At 36.1% G+C, this 22,151-nt stretch overlaps 1 protein-coding gene across 3 annotated transcripts in view; it reads left to right on the top strand.

Moving 5' to 3' along the window:
* Positions 1-22,151, top strand: part of WDR27 (WD repeat domain 27) — a 72,401-nt gene that overhangs the window by 40,218 nt on the left and 10,032 nt on the right. For 2 of the 3 annotated variants that reach the window (XM_087968256.1, XM_087968266.1), the window contains 2 exons: positions 1,473-1,575; positions 8,008-8,106. In XM_087968256.1, the coding sequence (XP_087824382.1) occupies positions 1,473-1,575; positions 8,008-8,106 (202 nt within the window). The remainder of the gene's footprint in view (positions 1-1,472; positions 1,576-8,007; positions 8,107-22,151) is intronic. The other variant, XR_015750112.1, reaches the window with a different exon arrangement.

Genomic DNA, 22,151 nt, shown 5'->3' on the forward strand with positions numbered 1-22,151 from the left:
GATGGAAAGTGATTAGCTCTTGGATGGGTAGCCACTGGAAAATTCCAGGACTATAGGTAGACCGGAAGGACTTGGAAAAAGATAGTGGCAAATAGCTTCCATATAATTGCCAGAAAGACTGTAGTCAAACTGATCTCAAGAATGTTTCCTGTATTAAATTATTATTATTAAAGACAGTTTTCTAAGCTATTTAGTCATATTATGTTATTGTGTCAGGTTTCAACCAAGAACAGCAATCCAGCCAAAGTTCAGTTGTTTATTTGCTTATGCTGTATAGACAGAATCTTGCCAGACTAAACCTATATTCCCCTAACCTATGAATATACCCCAGGAGATTCTAGGGAATAGCTATGCTCAATCTCTTCCTCGCTCCATGATCCATCTCCAGACTGTGTTGTCTCTTGTCTCACCCCCCTTTCCTTGGAATGTGTTGTGTTCCCTCCTTCCTGGGAAACCGCTGCATTACTGAAATCTATCACACCACCTCCCAATTCATAGACACATCTCATTGCATCATGGCTATTAATTAATGTTTCTTACATTGATGTCTTAAAGACATCAGGTAGAACAGTGTTGAATAATTTCTGAACCTGTATAAGAAATTAAAAATTATATTGGAAAATAAACTGATGCCGGTATTCAATGAAAGATACCAAATCCTTACAACTCATTCATCAAAATTGGGAAAGGAAAATCATAGATCTTCATATCAATTATCTGTTTTTAGCTAAATTAGGAACAGTACCCTTATTCTAATTTATGTTTCTTGAATACAATCGTGTACATATATCACTAAGCATGTACATATTGTCTCATGCATCACTACCCTTCTTACATATATGTTCTAAAAATTAAAAATTAAATGTTAAAAAATATACTAGGACTAAGTAAATCAACACAACAAAATATTTGCAAATATTTGCTGATTAAATGTATTGAATTTCTCTTCCTAATCACAACAGATGTAATGCCCAGAGAACAGCAAATTGAACATATAGAAATAGAGGAATAGTCCTAATAATGTAACAAAGTCAATTCTGCATCTAACACTACAAGTCATAATTAAATCTGAAGAAGATACTATTTCCTTGAGATATTTAACTTGAATACAACTTTTTCTGCTTATATATGTCTTCCAATAGTTTTATAATTTATATATTTGTTGTTACGTATGTACGTAATACCTTTATAAAATTCAATAATATTTTAATTTTAAAAATCTATTTAAATAAGAGAGTTTAAGTATTGTGTAATACACAAAATAGTTAAATTCTCTTATTTTTAAGCAACCGGAGCATGTTATGGTGTATCATATTCAATTCTATTCATTCATTCAATCAATCAATCAATCAGCTGCCTGTTGGATGTTGATTATAAGGCAGAGATAAATAGAATATGTAATTCAAAGAATGAGTGAATTTAGAAGCATTATTTTAAAATTCTTAGTACTTAAATTTGTTAAATTTCTGCAGGTGTGAGCGTCGTTTTGAAGGTCATAATAGCCGCAGTCATCCATGTGGAATTAGTGTTTCTCCCTGTGGCCAGTTCATTGCTTGTGGATCTGAAGATAAATGTGTATGTATAGTAGTTTACTTCTGACAGAATGTGATACTCCAAGAGCTGGCAACTTTCAATTAACCACCATTACAGTCTGGTGTACAGACATCTTTCCAGGAGTTTATTCATTAGATTGTTTTTATCCCACCTGTACTATTTTTTTTACAAATAGCTCAAAGTGGAGAATACTCTTTCCTCCTTCTAGTTTCCCCATAACAACTCTGTGAGATAAATTTTTCCAAGCTGGCTTTTGTGCCTGTAATCAGCTTATTCACAATAGTACAGATAGACCACGATTTAGGGCCACAGTTGAACCCCAAATTTATGTTGCTAAGTGAGAAATTTGTTAGGTGAGTTTTGCCCCATTTTAATGTGACTTTTCTTGCCACATTTGTTAAGTGAATCACTGCAGTAGTAACACAGTTGTTAAGTGACTCTGGTTTCCCCATTGACTATGCTTGTCAGAAAGGTTGCAAAAGGTGACCACATGACCCCGGGACACTGCAACCAGAATAAAGGTGAGTCAGTTGCCAAGAATCTGAATGTAAATCATGACAATGGGGATGCTGCAAAGATCATAAGTGTGAAAAATGCTCATAAGTCACTTCTTTCAGTGCTGTTGTAACTTTGGAAGGTCACTAAATGAACTGTGGTAACTTGAGCACGATCTGTATGGGCACTCCCATAAACTGAAATTCTAAATTTGTGGAATAGCAACACGTTGATGGTTCTGAACTTTCAAGTTCCTTCCAAGAACTATAGTAATACTATTGGATAAATAAGTAACTAGTTGCCTACAAAAGAATGTCTTAAAATTGACTACATCTCCAACATGAAAATGATAATAAATTAGCTTTTTATAATCATTCACTGAAAACTCCAATAAACAGTTTTTGCCATTTTTAAATAGTATAAAATATACTTCATGTTTCTTAAAAACCTGGAGACATTGATTTTACAGAGTAGTTTATTCCAATTCTTTATTCTGTATGTATAATTGAAATTAATGCGGTTTTCATATTCATGATAGTAAATTGCTCGTTGGTGTCTATCAAGCTTTCTTCAATATACAAGTGTTTCCCAGGTTCTGGAAGCCATGAAGGCCCCTGTACACAGGAAGAAAGATAACCTTGACAGTAATATATAAAACAGTTGCCAATAAAGGATAATATTTGTACCTAGGGTTCAAATAAGTGTACATTGATGATGTTATCTTGTTTGGGTAATGAAAAGTCTGCAAGAAAACAAGCAAGCTCAGAGAGCACCAAGGAACCCTCAAGAACTATTGACAAAAGAGACTGCACCATTTTTTAAGTCCTGAGAAACAAGGTAATACAGTATTTGGAAGTTGCTCAAGCAGACACCTTTTTGATTCACTGGAATATAAAGAAGTGGAGGAGGAGGAAGTACAGCCTAATCAGACTTACAAGATTCTGTTATTAAAGCCAGTCCCAGTTAAAATAATCCTAGTCTTCACATGGAATTGACTTTTTGGCCTCGTCTATCCAAATAATGTAACTAATAAGTATTTTAACTGTTCATATTGCCATTCATTCGTCTCATCAAAGTTATTTTCTTTTTGCTGTGCTTCAAAGTTGTTAAAGATACCACTATATATATTACCTGACAGTGAGCACTAAACCAATTTTCATGGCAAATTCTGTCTAAAAAAGATTTTTCCAGCCATTTTTAAATGGGGATTACTCTGCAGCCTCACTTTATTATGAGAGTTGGACTCAGATTTTAAGATTCTTCCCAATGGAATGAATTATTTTATTTGTATAGTAATTATTTCATAACAAATTAAAATTACCGAATAGTAAAATAAAAAACAATGAATAAGACAATAAATAAAATAACAGCAAATATACCAAATTAAACAAAACGAAAATGGCAGAAAGTACAATATGTGCTTTCTTATGGGTGTAGTTATGGATTCCAGTATGAACCAATTTATCTCACTATTTAGAACAGACCAGACAAAAGTAGTTAAAGCCTTTTCTGTTTTTTTCCCTTTGATTTATAACAACAGAAACAGGACATTAGAAACATTCCTATGTGTCTTTTTTTAAAAAAAAGACAAGGTTTTTCTGTGGTTGAATAGTTTACATAGTTTGAGGATCTTTTCTTAAAATAAGGCTACATATTTTCAGTTAAATATTTACTAATGTTTAAACATAGAATGTTATAGAAGTAACACAGAAGACCTATGTATAAATAGGGTAAATAGATTGTGCTGATGTATTTATTGAAACATGATAGGAGTTATTGAAAATAATATGGAAATACTTGAGTAGAAAAATGGCTGTTTCAAATAAAGGTACACCCAACATTTTTTTTTCATATTTTTAAATGATACCTTATTGAAATGAATACATATTGGAGATATATAATAGAAATGTACAGGTAGTATGAAGCAAGAATAGAATCATAGGATTGGGAGAGATCTTGGAGTCTTCTGTCTATGCAAGAATACTCATAGCATGCCATAAAATCACTGTCTTGAAAGATGCCAGTGATGGAGTGCCGATGACTTCAGGAAACAGACTGTTCAAGTTCTCATTGTCCTTTTTATATTTGTGGTGACCAGAACTGGGCACAATTATTTAGTTATTTAGTGTATATCACCAAGTATTTCAAGTGAAGCCTGGCCAGGACACAAAAATAGTACTAGCACTCCCTGTGATCTTGACCATTCTCGGTGAAGACTGCATTGACTCTTTTGGCAATTGCAACGTATTACTAGCTCATGTTTAATCTGTGGTCTTTAAGGTTCTTCTCACAAGTACAACGGCTAAGTCAGGTATTACCTAACTAGATGAGTGCATGTCTCAAAGATGTTTTTTTCAAAAGGCAACTGGACTTCATTGTTTCTTTGAAGACATTTCACTTCTTATTTATTTTTATTTATTTATTTATTTTGTCAAGCGATTATAAGATAACAGTATAAGTATAAGCATGGTTATGAATACATGAAATAGATACATATAAGAAAAATAAGGAGAATCAATAGGACAGGGATGATAGGCACGTTGGTGCGCTTATGCACGCCCCTACAGACCTCTTAGGAAAGGGGTGAGGTCAATAGTAGACAGTCTAAGGTTAAAGTTTTTGGGGTTTGGGGAAGAAACCACAGAGTCAGGTAGAGTATTCCAGACATGGACCACTCTGTTGCTGAAGTCGTATTTCATGCAATCAAGTTTGGTTCTTATCCAAGAAGCTTCTTTGGTTCTGAGTGAATACTAGGGAATGGAAGGATTTATATTTGTTGCAGTCATCTAGTCATTAGCATTCTTCGCGAGAATCATTAAGGCCATTTGGAGGTTTATCTGTGCTCTCAGGGTCACCATAATAATGTAAATGGATGTGGAACCTTCTTGGAACTGTTGAAAGGATTGTGTTGTGATCATGTACAGATCTGTACATTGGAGAAACAAGTGGTACAACATAGAAGAATAAATCAACCAGGACAAGATTCAGCACTCTATCTGCATTTGAAAGACAAAGGTCACTCTTTTGAAAACAACAAAGTCCACATTCTGGACAGAGAGGAAGGACCCTCTGGTTTGAAAGAAGGCTCAAAGAGGCCATCTACATTAAGATTGAACAGTTCTCTCTCAACAGAGGGGGAGGGATACGACAGCACCTATCTCCTGTTTACAACACAGGTCTTTCAGCAGCTCCAAGAAGGTTCCATGCCCATTTGCACCATTAGGTGACCCTGAGGGCACAGAAAAGTCCAAAATATACACTTGTCTAACAGCTAACATACAGACAGCTTCTCAGTCGCCAATTGTTCATATACTCTGGATGCAAACAACAGTTTATTTTCACATTTAGTCAAACATGTTTTATACTGTAGATAAGTAGATAATTTGAATTATTTAAAAGTACTTTGATATTATTTGTAACATCATGTCTGAAAATAGATACATGTTTCTGAAAGTAGTTGAGTTATTAAAATATTGATATTAAATAGTACTAGGCATATAGATACAATTAATAGTAATATCAATTGGTGATTTTTTTTCTGTATCTTTAAGTCATTCATGGTTCTTGCTGACTGCTGGGACAAGTCCTTGCAGTTTTTTTGACAACATTTTTTGGAAATGGCTTGCCATTGCCTTATTTATTAAGGGCTGAGAAGGAACATCTGGCGCAAAGATTCTAGTTGTCTTTGTTGCTAAGCCAAGACTTGGATTCATTGCCTCCTAGTTTCTAGCTGGTACCTTAAATTGCTACACAGAACTGGTTCTCATTGGTAATATGAGTAATAATAAAAATGTGATCCAGATAGATTTTGTAAATTCATTTTGTGTTCAAAATGAATAAATGTATGATTTCTGGAGAAGGCAAGTCTATGTACTCTGAGAATATTTTTATGGACTATAGCAGGGGTCCCCAACCACCGGTCCGCGGACCGGTCCCGGTCCGTGGAACACTCTGTACCGGGCCGCAAAGAAAATAAAATAAAAAAAATGGCGGCTTTCTTCGCCTTCGGTGAATGCTGCTGGGATCAGGGATCAAGGACACAAATGAAAGAAGGGGAGGGAGGAAGCAACCAAAGCCTGTCCTACTCTCCGGCTCAGTGGCTTCAGTTTCCTCCCGCCTCGTTCCTCTCTCAGTCGCTCTCTCGCTCCTCCACCAGCCCAGGAAGAAACTGCTTCAAAGAAGCCGGGGGGTGGCTTTTCCTGTCGCCGCAGCTCCTCTGAAGCGCCCGTTCACCCCCACCCCGCCCGCCTGCGCGCAGTTCAATCCAGTGCTCCATTCTGCCTGCCTGCCTTCATTTCTGGTTGATTCGGAGCAGCTTCAGCTGAGAATAATAACTATTCGCCTCTTTTTATCAGCCGAAGCTGCTCTGAAACAACCAGAAACGCAGGCAGGCAGGCAGAACGGAGCATTGGATTGAACTGCGCGCGGGCGGGCGGGGTGGGGGTGAACGGGCGCTTCGGAGGAGGTGCGGCGACAGGAAAAGCCACCCCCCCCCAGCTTCTTTGAAGCAGTTTCTTCCTGGGCTGGATGTTAGAGGTCCATCGTAGCTCTGAATGATCCCTAAACAAGGACTACAGGAGCTTCCTAGGGAAAACACACTGACTAAATGCTCCTCATTCAATTCCTGTTTTCACCAAACAGAGATAAGAGAAACATCTGCATGAAATTTTGTAGCTACACAGCTGGGCAAGACCTAGAACTAGAGAGACTGCAGTCAGGTGTCTTTAATGCTAGTTGTAGGGTAAACAAAGTTTTGGGAATGGAAAATAGAACCCCCCCCCCCCCCCCCGCCGCCAGTCCTTGAAAAAGTGTTTCTGCTTGAAACTGGTCCCTGGTACAAAAAAGGTTGGGGACCACTGGACTATAGGATAGCATGATCCTTGTCTCTGCAGGCAACAACTATTTTTAATGGTTTTAAGCGGTTTAAAGGAATCAATGTATTTCTGTGAGAAAAACGTTATTTCAGTAGCCAGTTATGGTACATGTTGAGGTAATTCCCCGTTAGGAGAATGAGTGCATACAGGGAGACGTATAGAGAGTAGTGTTGGAATAATACACACACAGTACACAGATACACTGTACAGTAAATGTAGGTTTTTACTTCCAGAAACATTAAGCAAAGTCCAAAATAGGCAGTCCAAAAGTCATTCACAGGTAAATCAGTCAGTTTTTCAATCCAGGGATAATCCAAATATCAAATTCCAGTGTCAAAAACAGTTCAGTATCAGATTTACATTAAATCTAGTAATATCAGTCAATTAGAAGAAATGGAGCAACGGCAATACTTTCCAACAGAAGGAAACAGAGATACTCACTCAGACACACTCTCTTCTGAAACTCAGACTAAACAACCCAGGTTTCTGGCTCCATCTTATGGCTGTTTGAGAAACCACACCCAATTGCATGCTCTTGCATTCCCTTAAAGATATAGTACTAAAATGTTTATCTTGGTTTATATATTTCTAACCCAAATAGCTGTTAGGTGACTCATATTCCTAACAGTACACACTGGGAACCTTTATTTTTATACCTTCTAACTCTCCAGGACTTATGCTAACCCTAAAGTTCTCATTGTTAATTCAAATGAATAACAACAACTAGCAAATCAAAGCCCACTGCATTTGTGTCTGCCTTGGCTACAATCAATCAATAGAGTGTAGCATTAATAGCAAGTGAGTCCAAATTAGGCCCAAAAAAGTCAAGTTGTGACTGTATGATCAAAACCCTATCCCCTTTTCAGGTGTGTATGAACACATGTAAATAATTAAATCGAATTTAACTTTACCTTCCTCTCCCCCCAAATGTCCTTGAGCAAAGGAAGCATTGGATTGTTGTTCAATATTCTCTTATGAAGGGCTGGACTATTGACAAGTGTACATTTTGCTAAGAGGGATTTAAAATAAAAACTCTTGTTCCCTGATGGGCTATTGGCAACTTTAAATGTGTGTTCTTTTTCAGGCTTACATATATGAGAAGCATTCCAGCACCTATTCTTATAAACTGACAGGACACACTGAATCCGTAATCAATGTGGCTTTTAATCCATCATCTCCCCAGGTATTTTTAATTTTTTTCCTTACAAATTTTAATTTCTGAACGTTTGTTAATTGAATATTGTATTGCCTCCATTTCTCAGCATTTTTTTAAAAAAATCCCATTATAATTCCATTGAGGATCAATTATTTTTGCTGTTAAGGTTAGGTCAAGTTAGCAATATCTCACTTGATATCTGAAAAGAAATGTATATAATTTCTGATTATGTGGAAGAGCAAGGCGTGATCATTGTGGCTCCAGGGAAACTGTGGAGACACAGTTGTCTGGCGTGGAAGATACTCCGATCAGCTGTGTGTGGGATTTAAATGAAGATGCGTTGTTTGCGTTCCGTTGGCTCCAAGTGATCCAGTTCAAGAGCTCTGCCAGTGTGGTTAATAGGGCTCGAGGGAAGGAGCTCCGCTTCTCTGGGGAAGGAGAGAAAGGCTCCGGAATTCAGCAGGTTTTTTGGGCTCTGCTTTACGTTTTTGGGAAGGCTCTCCGAAGAAGGCCAATAATGGTCCAATTGTTCTGGCTAGCAGGAGCTCCGCCAGCGTGATTAGGGCTCCAGGGCTTCGGAATCCAGCATTTTTGGGGCTCCAGTTTACTCACGGTTTCTGGTGCAGGTGGCAGCTTTAAAGATGATTTCTGGTGCAGGCGGTGGCTTTATAGGCTGGTAGTGCTCCAGGAGCGAGAGCCTCACCTTCCTAAGTTGGGCGCCGCCATCTTTTGTCTTTTTCATGTGCTTCACCCATCACTTCCTTCCCTCTATGGACTCCAGCCAATAAATCTCTAGTTAGCTAATCTTTAGTTAGCAATAGCAATAGCACTTAGAATTACATGCTGCTTCATAGTGCTTTACAGCCCTCTCTAGGTGGTTTACAGAGTCATCATATTGCCCCCAACGATCTAGGTCCTCATTTTAACAACCTCAGAAGTTTGGAAGGCTGAGTCAACCTTGTACCTAGTTAGGTACTGAGATGCCATCAAGTTAGTTTGACATCTGGTGATGACTGCTATTTTATGCCTAATTAATTTCCAAATCTCCATGGCTGAAAGAATTAAATAATAATAATATTACAGTGGGATATCAAAGTACTCCAATGTTCTGCAAATGAAACACTACTTTAAGCACTGAGTTTGTGACAAAACTTTAGAATATGAGGTGGTTTGTTCCACGCTTTGAACATTTAAAGGACCATTTTGAGTTCAAAACATTGGAATAATTTGCACATCCCTCTGCAAATGGATATTTGAAAAGTCACCTTGCAATGAGATGAGTGGCAAATAAATTTAATAAATAAAATTAAAAGATGACAAGACAAAAATGATTTAAAAAACCCTTGCTTTTTGGTCAGGAGAAAAAAATCTACCCAACTTAATTTAAATTGACATATCTCTGTGTCTGTATCTAAGCACCTATCTATACATGAATATAAAGAAACCACAGTGTGTCCATTCATTATGCAGGTTTTATTTGGGTGCAGCTGACACTGAATGATGTTTGGTTATTGAAGTTTAGTTTCCTACACTTTGCATTTTGCATCAGTAGTTTTCAGCATGCCAAGATGCCAGAACCAATAACTAAGGTATAATAAACATGTCTATTTTCTGTAGACAGCATCTGCCATGAAATAATTTAAAACATTGTATTCACTGAAGGAAGTATAATCTATTGAATACATGAGGCAGGAGTTGGGGTAGCTTCATTCAGAAAAAACAGCTTATGAATAAGGATATAACTGCAGCCACAACATTTTTCTCTTTGACAGTGCAGCATTTCTTGGAGATTTTAATTCAAACTTTATTTTATTAATTAAATTTATATACCACCTAGCACCAAGTGATACTAGATGGTAATCAAGGACAATAAAAATTAATGGAATGAAATGAATTATATCAAGGGTAATAGGACATCCACAATGATTATCTGTTGTTATCTTCCAACCATATTCATATTGTATAGTTATCAGTGCCAGATATTTTTTGGTTCCTTCTTATTTTAATAACAAAATTTTGCAATATTATCTAAAACCAGTTCTTTGACTGTGTGGAGTTGTAGTTGCATTTATTATTCTTAGTACTACCTTTTCTGTTTCAGGAATCGTGAAATTGTACCAGCAATTTTGCTTTTATATCCTAAACAACTGAGATCAATTTCACTGTAATCAGTTCTATGGCTCAGTGATTGGGGAGGTCCGAAAGTTTTGCCTCAAACATTTTGTAAAATTATTTCCTTTATATGCTTTTTATTTGTTCCCTATTTTAGGATAAGGAGGCTTGTCATCTCACTGCCAAAGAAAAGTTTAGTAAATTTTATTTATTTATTTGTATATGTATAAAACAATAATCCAGCACCCTCTTCTAGGAACTACCACTATCTCTCATACTCAATACAGCATGGGAGAAGCAAGTGGATTTTTGTGCAGATGAATCAGAGAGGCAAGGTTTGGATAGAAAGATGATAGAGAGAGGCAAGGTTTGGATAGAAAGAGGATAGAGAGGCCAGGGCTGCCCAGGAGATTAAAAGAGAAAGCTGCTGAAAACAAGATCTGGTCATCCAGGCAACAGATGGGAAGGTAGGATTATTGCCCTTTTTATTCTCTGCTACATTGGAGAATAACAATTTTATCCTGAACTCTAAAGACTGACATTTTCATCCTATGCTCCCAGCATATAAAGTATCTGCCATCATCATTAGAGATGCTTCAAAATTATTTTGGGATGGATTTTGAGTTATTTTTCATTCAGAAAAAAATAAATATGAGAACTAAAGTAATGTTTCATATTAATTGGAATGCTTAGAAAATATTGTCCACACTAGGTCCATTCCTTGTTTCTAACCTGGCTCTCAAATATGTAATTATATTTTCATTTAATTCAGAACTGCTCTCCTATTGTCCATCAGGTTTTACAGTGACAGACAAAAATAAGACTTTCTTCTTTTGGTTCTAGTATTCCTGTCACAAATACTAGTTATCTCTTACATTCATCACAACAAAGCAAATGCATCAGATAATGGACCAAGATCTACAATGAACTGAAATAAATCTGGATCTGCTATTCTCTTGACTTTATGTCTAAGCTTTGTTGCTCTCAGAAACAATATGGGATCCTTGACAGCAGGATGCCACATGAGGAGTCCTTAAAGAGGGACATTTTAAAGTGCTTGCTCAGCTGACTGTTGTTGAGTCCTCATTATGTATCATTCTAGTCAGTGGTCAGAAGGAGGGTTACTGTTGATTCTGAGAGGGAGCAATGGATCCTTTTGCATTAGGTGGTTATACACCCCACCCACCCCCACCCCCACCAACACTGACATAACAGACAGTTAAATAAATGAAAGAGGAGCTATTATGAAATGGAGGGCTTCTGTTAGCTAAGGATAGCAGAATGGAAAGATAATAATTAACCTCCAGCTCCACTTAAAAAGCATGCCTTTTGTTTGAAATGGATTAGAAGACCTCAGGATTCATGTTAGTAGCTATTGGGTAGAATAAACTCACTTCAGGGTAGAGTAAGTGCTCAAAGTAACAAAGAGGAGGGGGGAACAAATAAGGAAATAGATTCAAAAAACAAACAGTTCCAACGTCTAAAATACTGATTGTTGGCAGCTCACACCAATCCTTCTAAAACCTTCAATGACTGTGTGCAATATTCCACCTTGAAAGGAAACATCAGGAAGCAGTTTCCTGTGCAACTCTTATAAAAATGAAATCATTCAGCTTCAAATTATTGATGCCAAAACTTGGAGGCTTTCTAATGGCAATCTAGATGACTGTTTTTCTCTTAAGATTGATTACATGTAGGTTGGAGAAATCTTGTTTTCCTTTCTGCCAGATGTTCTAGCTTCCATGTCAGCTTTAACATAATAACAGCCAATAAGAGATACATAGGGTTTGTTTTCAAAATACTCATTAACACCTGGTATATGAAAAAGGACTAAAGTTATTAGTCATGCTGTACACAAGAGTTGCTTATGTTATAGGTACATGAGTTTAAGCCCCAATGATTAAATGTGCACTTTCAGGAGAAATTCATCAATAGCCACTTTATCTGGAATGTTCAAATTAGCTTCACTGACTAATCCAAAAGATGCTTTACCTGATTATTTCTCTCATACAACCATAATGGGCTAATGGCAGATATATCTGGCAGGGTGAGGGGAAGATTAGACCAGGGAAATGGGGAAAAAACTCTATAATATCTCTAGTGACATTATATATTTTAAAGTTAAGCTGATGAGAAAGTTTGTTTACTGTTACCATCTCTGATTCATCTTTTAAGGTTTAGAAATGGAACTCATTAACCTTGAATCCAATTGCAAAATAGGCAAAGATTCAGTTTTGGGCCATGAAAAATATTTTACAAAATATGAGAACTGGGAGAAAAAACACTTTTCTGAGCCTACTTAACATGTAGGTCATCAACTTCATGGATAAGTAGCTTCTCAAATAAGAGTCAATGCAAATATTTGCGATCAAAGGTATGAACTATATCAATAGTTATTACAGGTAGTCCTCAATTTACAAGCACAATTGAGCCCAAAATTTCTGTTGCTAAGCAAGACAATTATTCGGTGAGTTTTGCCCAATTTAATGACCTATTTTTGCCATACTTATTAAACAAATCACTGCAGTAGTTAAATGAATCTGGCTTCCCATAATAACTGCTTGTCAGAAGCTGGCTGGGAAGCTTACAAATGATGATTGTGTGATCCCAGGACAGTGCAACTGTCATAAATACAAGCCAGTTGCCAAGTGCCCAAATCCTGATCACATGACCATGGCAATACTGCAACAATTCTAAGTATGAAAATCAGCCATAAGTCACTTTTTCCAGTATCAATGTAAATTTGAACACTAAATGAATGGTTGCAAAGACTGCCTGGATTCAAAAGTGATTATATAATTAATACACTCAGACCAGGGGTAAAGAAATAATTCTGTATTTTTTTCTGCCATTTCCCAGTCATTTCAATAAAAAAATGTTTTAGAAATTATTTCACAGAAGAAGAAATTATTTTACAACTGGATTAAATATTCATTCACTTAACTGCCTGCTAACCTGGAGGAATTCTGGGAGTTGAAGTACACACATTTTAAAGTTGCCAAGTATGAAACACCTGAATTACAGTGCAAAGTGACCATGGTCTATATGTCAATTACATTTAAAGAGAGAGATTCCTCTGAGCTTTGTCAGTAGTGGTGCTACTGTCATTAGTAAGACAATCCTGTACTTTTCCTTGCTAGAGGGAAATGTGGATAAATCATTCACCCAGTTTCTCTGCCCATTTAATACAGACTTCCAAAGTTGCTATGCCAAAGCTCAACAGATCTTGACATCACAGCATTTCAATATCTTCACATGTGAACTGAAATTTCATCTGTCTTCTGAAACCAAACTCACGCAACATTTCAACAAATCTAATTTTGTAGAGCTGGGGACGGCATTCTTTTGATACATATACTCCATATTCTGATGTATAGGTGGTCATCGCTTACCAACTGTTTGTTCAGTGACCATTTGAAAGTACGGTGATGCTGAGTTAGTGGAACTTATATTTGGCCCTCAAAGGTTCAGCCAATTACAGCACCCCTGCATCACATGATTATGATTCAGGCACAGGCAACCAACTTGCACTTATGATGGTTGCAGTCTCTCGTGGTCGCCATTTTCTGATAACTTATCACAAGCAAAATCAGTGGGGAAGCCTGATGGGAAGGTCACAAGTTGGTCTACCAAGTTTCCCCCCCACCCCCGATTTCCTGTGCACCTGCACTTGTGCCCTCCTTTCCTTAGCCTCCATTTTGCTTGCATTGTAGTTCACCTTTCTTCCTTTGGCTTGCCTGAGCTCAAGCAGTGCACTTCTTCTCTTGTTCCAAAAGTGCACCTCTGGGATAGCCATGACCAAGATAATTGAGAATCTCCATAGACATCCTCCCTTCATTCACACCATGCTACACTCTCCTTTCCTTAGCCTGCCATTTTTTCTTCAACCACCGCACTGCTCTTCCAGGCTTCCCAGGACTTGCCCACCCCCTACAATACACCGGTGCTCTTTACATGGGATTTCTATAACTTCCCCCGAATGTAAGTATTCAAATTGTTGATAAGCAATGGGATCATGTGACATCATGCTGTACAACTCCATTGCTTAGCAACAGTAATTACTCCCTAAATTGTCATTGTAACCAAGGTCTATCTGTAATATATTCTACTTTTGCCTAATTTCCAGCAAGCTTAACTAGAGAAGTTAAGGATCCAGGAAATGGTTAAAGAGTATTACGATTCTGTGGGTTTTTTTTAATCTTAAATCCAAATAATAGAAAAATTATTAACCTAGCTGAAATTGTCAGGAGTTAAAGAAAATTGTTTCTTTTGCTGTGCTTTCAGAGGCATCTATAATAGCAAGGAAAATTTAAAATAATTATAGCCAAGCGATGTTGGGTTAAGTTTTCTTGTTGGAAGAATCTCCATTCCTCAAATTCAATATTTTGCATGCTCTGTATAACAATGTTTTGACTACTGACTCTGCCATGATGTGTAAAACATTTTCCTTAAAGGAAAGTAAATAGCTAGGAAGCAAGGTTCTTTTATCATGCGGGCATAATGAGGCCAATAGAAAATAAGAATATAATATGTCTTTGAGCAACAATAATGGCTGTATGAATTCTTGCACACTAGAAATACCAGTTGCAGAAATGTGCCATATTAGTCATTCCTATTCATTTTTCTGCAAGAAGAATCAAATGCAAGTAACTAGTTTAATAAACTAAAAATGCAAGTTACATTTAAAATAGTGGAAAGGGAGACAACCTAGAGAAGTTGTACCATTTATTTTCAAACACCAGCATCTCATTTTGACTCTGTTTCTTGAGGTATATATAATACATTTGTTTTCATGGGACTTTCTTTTTTTATTTTGATAAAATAGAATAAAGTTAGGCTTGCTTCTATGTGAACAGATGTAGTAATGCAACCAGGGAAGACTATTTAAGGATTTGAGTAGATTGATTGCCTTTCTGACATTCATAAAATATATTTGCATACTATTCAAATTGCAATGCAATCACAATTTTTCACACTGAAAACAGATTTCACCTTTGGTACTTAACAGACAAAATACAGTACATCAATTTATTACAAGGGAAAATCATTCCTATTTTTTTAAATCATTGTTTTGTACTGTATCCAAAATTTTGAAGTTACTTCCTTCTTAGAGAAACTATTTGATTTAATCTTCCATATGCAAGGAGTTGCCCAAAATAGATCCTTATCAAAACAAACTTTTAAAATCAGTGTTTCAGATATTTTGTTTTTTTGTTTCATTCTTCTGCTTAGCAGAGTTATTTTCCTAAGATTGAGCAAGCCTTGGCTAAACCATGAAATCACTTTTGCATATTAATGTAGTTCAGTGTAGGACTTTCTGCATTAATCCAAAAGTCTCTATTTATTTTTCAATATGTACTTTCACCAACCTGCCATTTCAAAATCCACAAGTCTGTCATCATAGACTAAGGAAAGTTTCAGTTTTCATATATGTTAAAAAAGGCAGCTGCTGATTATAACAAATACTTCCAAAATCATCCAGGATAATGGTATAATGTTTGACAAAGAAACCCTTTCCATTCAGCAAGATTTTTTTTCAGATGGCACTGTCCCAAATTTATAAAAGATGAAGGATCACAGGGATTCTGTCAAAAATTTGGGCAGATGAAAAAAAAACCTTGAAAATCCAGTCAACTGAAATCATAATATGAATAGTGGCACGGCAGTTTTCTAACTGTGGTTTGGAAAAATAGCAAAAGATTCAATTCCATCTTAGTTTCTCATTAAGTGAAAGATGCTGCATGGTAAAATCATTTGACTAGCAGTAGCATTCATGCTTTCTCTGTGCCAGGAATGGGGAATCTAGCTTAGCCCAGGGCTGAATTAGCTCCAGGCAAATTCATTGGGGCTATAGGCAAGAGGCCTGAATGTGCTTTTTCAGAGCTATCTACGCATTCTCAGTCACTCTCTACTTTTCATTGACACTCATTTTATTCACACCTTGCTTGTTTTTATAAGCTACTTGTCCTCTTCTGAAAAGTCCCTTTCCCACAAAGAATAGACCTAGTGAGGGCATTTTCAAACATTATTGCAGAGCAAAAGTGGCTCTCTAAAGAGGACTTCAGCATTCATTTTTATTTTATTTCATCCTCAAACAGAGAACCATCCTTACCTGTTAACAAGTCTAATTGGTGCTATACCATCTTAGGTTCTGAAAAGCGAGCCAGCAATTGAGCAAAAAACTTGCAAGCCTAAGAATATTCTGCTCATTATTTGCCACTTCACCGGTATAATAACTTGTTTCATCTCTGTTCCTGTCATACATCATTGACGTTTCCTAAGAATTTAAACTTACTTACAGGTTTTAAAACTGAAATAATAGCACCCCCTTGTCATTTTTTCTCACAACTATAGTTAAATTTGTGTGGATATAGGACTGTAGCCTAAAGATTTTGATTGTTAAGAGTTAGACTTTTATAATGTGAGTCCTTTTCAAGCATGAAGGAAAGCTGTATGAAAGCTTGCCATTGAAGAAATTGCCTCTTCTTAATGATTAGAGTAAAGGGACATCTTTAAATTTGTCATTCAATTTTTCAGTCTAGAATTTCTACAGTATATTACAACAATACAGAAGAACTAAATTAGCTTAGGGGAAAAAAAATAACCCAATATACAAACTACCACAATTGTGAGACATCTGGGTTCAGTTTGCATTTTTATTATAGTTTGGAAGCCAGAAGACTTTTTCAGTGAAATATAAATTACTTGCATTTCTAAAATGTAATTAATCAGTTTGGTACTAGATGGTATATACTGTATGGTTGACACAAACTTATGAATAGTTTAAGAATCTGATTGCAATTTTCAATTAAATCTTTTTTTGCATGAATTCAAACTTGAAATATTAATACCATTCAGCTTAAAAATGAAGCAAACCCCAGATGATGCTATATTCAGTTATGTAAAACCACAGTATATTTGCAGTCTCCTTTATCATACCATTCTCTTTTTTTTTCAAATGAGAAATTAAGACCTAGGAAATTGAATATGATATGAATTGAGTTTGTAACTAAAAGGGTCTAAGGTCTAGTCACAATTGATTAGAAGGAACTAGGAATAGTTATAATCTGTAATCTTGATTATTCTCCAATCCTTCTCAAATGCTGAGGAAAGATTAGATTAATGTAGATTGGACTGTGTCTCAGAGGGAAAAAAAGGAACACATAAAAATCCAAAAGGTCCTTGGGTTACATCAGATAATTGCTTACCTTTTTACACACAGCTGCACAATCAATTTAGTACTAAGTTACTGCTATAAATGTATCTGCTTTCTTTTTATTATTTTGTTCACAATTTTAAAAAAAACAGTACCAGCTATTCTGCATAATAGTCAAAGCTGAAACACGATTGATATAATACTGAGAATAAGGCAGCATTTCCAAAATCAGGTCTGATATTGTCTGAAGGTAGGGAGAAGGAAAGGTAGCAGGATGAAAACACTGTTCTAATTTAGACCACAAAAACTGATAGGTCATTCCTCCCCCTCCCCATTTTTCTGTAAACTGTAGAACTAGAGATAGGTTTTGTTAGATGATCAGATTGAAAAGCAGGCACTAAATATCTATTGATCTGTGTCTTTTCCCACTGTTGCAATAGAGAAAGAGCAATCTACCTGAGGCAGGAAACTGCCTCTGGGTGGAAAAAGTTTGTAAAGAAGTAACTTGATCCCCAAGTTTAATAATAGCAAATTGGTAGGTAGTGTACTATTAAACAGGATTTGAACCTAATGTATGAAGATGAACAGGAACTGTATTCAAAGGCATCCATAGGATCCAAAGCTTTCATCAAATGATAAAACTATTGCTACGCTGTAAGCTCCATCCCTCTGTTATTTATCCCCCTGTGGAGGCAATAGAATGGGGTCCCCAGCCCCTCAGTCCATGGACTGGTCCGCAGCATGCCTGCAACTGGTCCGCACAAACAAGTGAAGCCCCATCCAAGGGATGCAGGGAGCACATGAAACCACGTCCCCTCCACTCCACAGAAAAACCTCTCTCCACAGAATCGGTCCATGGTGCCCAAAAGGTTGGGGGCTGCTGCAATAGAAGACTCACTGTGGGAAGTATTAAACAGTGACCAAAATTCCTACGTGAGATCTGGCTTCTTCTCACCAGTTCTTGCTCTGAGCAGAGGCAGTTATGGTTAACTTGCTACTTACTTTATCGGCAATCATGGAAAAAGAGAAAATATGTTTTATATTTTGTGGGGAGAGTTTTAAGATAGTAGAGCTGGTTGGATCCCTGATATTCCTCCAACTTGGTATTGATGTAATCATTTTTGACGAAATTACAAAGAATGTAACCTCATTATAAATACATCAGAGAGGTTGGAAGGAACAGTGTGTGATATGCTAATTAAGATATCTAAACTTTCTCCTCTACCTTATCTGTAAACTTCAGTTATTCTGAGAAAGTGTCTTTGATATCATTTGCGTGAAGGTTTTTCCATCTTCATTGTATCTACTTTTGGTCAGCAGGGTTTTTTTCTGTTGATAAAAAGTCTCCTAGGATTAAGCAATTTGGTCCTTAAAGGGACATTGTAACCATATTGCCAGTTTTTCCCCTCATGTTTGATGCTACTATTTTCATAGGATTAGGATAGGACAAGATTCATGGTATCTTTGTCACGTTACTATGAACTTTTCACTTGATGCAGTATGAAAAATAAACTGTTTGTTGTTTGTGTATCTTCATTGCACTTTTCTCATGCTCTTTTGTGAAATTAACCAGGGTGGACTGGACTTGAAGACTTGAGAAAAGCTGAGCTTCTTTGAAGAAATCCAATTTAAACCAAATTATTTAATATAAAAGGACAATATAAAATCTGCCTTTGTGAGTCAAAAAAGCTCATTCATGTTATCACGTGCTCATGCTATTGAGGAATGATGAATTGGGAGAAGAAAAGATGAAATACATATTTCAGCAATCTCATTGTTAAAATATTTATTTATTTCATTTTGTTAAGCCCCCTGTACGGGTCTCAGGGAACCGCAAAAATCCCCAAATCATACTTCTGCCTTGATAGAAGCCTTTAAAATGGAAACATTCATTTTGGACTTTATGTGCTATAAGCATGACATTCTTTAATGGTTAATCAATTTAATGCATAACAGTTTTAGAATTACATAAAAGTTGGAACTCAAGGACTTCATCATTTATCTAGGATTAAGTTTGTTTTGGCAATCAGGCATAGGAAATTATAAAACATAAGTTGTACAAGTTTTAAGTTACATATCTCAGTAACACCCTCCACATAAACACACATCCAGTTTTCCCCATTATTAAGGAGATAATATTAAAATGAGAATGGCATCATAGTGGCAGCACCACACAGGTCATATTATAAAAGGATAATTACTTATTTTTAGTTTATTTTTGTCTTATAATAATACAAAAAGTTATTTATTTTATAAGTACTAAAATGAATCCTTGTTTGATTTTTAACCATATATGAAGACATAATACAAACTGATACAATTGCACAAAGACACAACACACAAGTAGCCACTCCGGACATGAAGAAAAACCACATCTTTTAAAAGCAAACTTATTCGAAGTTTCTTTTGTAAAAGTATGCCACATAGGTCATTATAGTGTAAGCAAATTTGTATTATGATGAAAATTGGAGTAGGAAAAATACCTGAAATTATTATTTTGCCATGCTATATTTTTGGTAACAGTAATATTAATGCATAATAAAAGGCTTCTCTGGTTATAACAAAAGATAGCAAAGGAAGCAAATTCTATTTAACCATCCTAGCCAACCCAATTTATAGGATTTATATATTCAGTAAAATTGAGTATATTATGAAATAGGTTAAGATATCTTTAAAAAAAAAAGAATGATAAAAGAACATCAAGAACAGGCTAAAAACTGTTCAGTATCTTTTTAAAGGAAAACAAACTAGTTGGATCAATTGTGAATAAGGAGTAAAATAAAAAGGAATAAAGTTGCAATATATTACATTAGGAAATATTTATATACACAAAGGTGAGAAGTTAATGTCAACAGAAAGCAAAATGAGAAAATGTAAAATCCACAACTTAGACCATATTAAAAGCGAATGAAATTCAAAAACTTGCCCTGGTAAAAATTGGAGCCCCTGCAAAGATAGTCAAATTTAGAAGAAATGAAAATTAGGTAAATCAAGTATTTATGGCAAGTGTAAAAGACTGAAAAGAATAATAATAATTATAACAATATGGCTATACATTGATAATATTGTGAAGAAAAAACTGCCACATTTTATCTCCAGCAGAGTTTTTAAATACCAAAGAATGAAAACATCATCAAAAATCAGTATTACATTTTAATTTTTGATGACGAATTACTCCAAAATAGTGAGATAATAAGATTTGGGATATCTTTCAGATAGATACACTTGGAAGAAGAGAGCGGTGTAATTAAAATAGACCTGAATAATGTCAGCCTAAATGTTATTCTATAGATGAAAAAAATGAATGAAAGACTAATAGAACTGAATTATGGTAAAGAAAAATTTCCCTGTCAGGCTTCAAATACTATTCTGTTCTTCAGAAGTCAGGTGTGCAAGCGGAGGGATTGAGACAAAGAACTGAATTAAAAAGAAAGTTCTTTTTCTCTTTAATATCCCAAGGAAACCTGACAGATTTTCCTTGAACTTCAAACTGGATTTTCAGCAGAGGGCACTCTGCTGTAAAGAAAGTTATTCAGCATCATAACAGCATATCAGTGATTAATCAAACACCCTCTTATCTGGGACTACATACAATAGTGGTAGGCCTCATCTCCGGTGGGGATGAGTCTGCCTACCAAGATGAGGTGGAGCGGTTGCTTTTGTGGTGTGCAGACAGCTGAGTCCTCAACACCAATAAGACCAAGGAGCTTATAGTGGACTATAAAAGGAACAGATCAGACATCCAGCCCTTGCTTATCAATGGAGACCAAGTGGAGCAAGTGACCAGTTTTAAGTTTCTGAGTGTTACCATAAAAGAGGACCTGGCCTGGGGTGCTCACATTGCACCACTGGTCAAAAGGGTCCAGCAGAGATTATACTACCTGAGACTTCTCAGAAAACAACTACTGAATGAAAAACTGCTGGTGACCTTCTATTGCTGCACCATAGAGAGTATCTTAACTTACTGCACCTCTGTATGGTTTGCCAATTTTTGATGATCCAAACTTTGTCAAGGACCTTGGAATTCTCATCTCAAATGATCTAAGCCCACTGTAACTACATAGCCAAAAAAACATTAAGAGTTGTTAATCTAATCCTACGTGGCTTTTTCTCTGATAATATCACACTACTAACTAGAGCATACAAAACATTTGCTAGACCAATACTCGAATACAGCTCATCAGTCTGGAACCCACATTACGTATCTGATATTAACACTGTTGAGAAAGTCCAGAAATATTTCACAAGAAGAATTCTACACTCCTCTACTCGTTGCAGAATACCTTATGCCACCAGACTCGAAATTCTAGACCTAGAAAACTTAGAACTACGCCATCTTCGGTCTGATCTAAGTATAGTATATAAAATCATACATTACAATGTCCTACCTGTCAATGAATATTTCAGCTTCAACCACAATAATACAAGAGCACACAATAGATATAAACTCAAGGTTAACCACACTAAACTTGATTGCAGGAAATATGACTTTAGCAACAGAGTGGTCAATGTCTGGAATACTCTACCTGACTCTGTGGTTTCTTTCCCAAACCCCAAAAACTTTAACCTTAGACTGTCTACTATTGACCTCACCCCTTTCCTAAGAGGTCTGTAGGGGGCGTGCATAAGCGCACCAACATGCCTACCGTCCCTGTCCTATTGTTTCTTTTATTTTTCTTATATGTATCCATTTCATGTATTCATAACTATGTTTATTCTTATACCTATTCTCTTGTAAGCGATTGACAAATCAAATTTTTTAAAAAATTGAACAGTGGCAAATAGGACAGCACTCCAGAGAGTT

The sequence above is a fragment of the Notechis scutatus genome, chromosome 1 (assembly GCF_049901735.1).
Source record: "Notechis scutatus isolate UNSWTSFEM ecotype Mainland chromosome 1, rNotScu1.2, whole genome shotgun sequence".
Classification (NCBI taxonomy): domain Eukaryota; kingdom Metazoa; phylum Chordata; class Lepidosauria; order Squamata; family Elapidae; genus Notechis; species Notechis scutatus.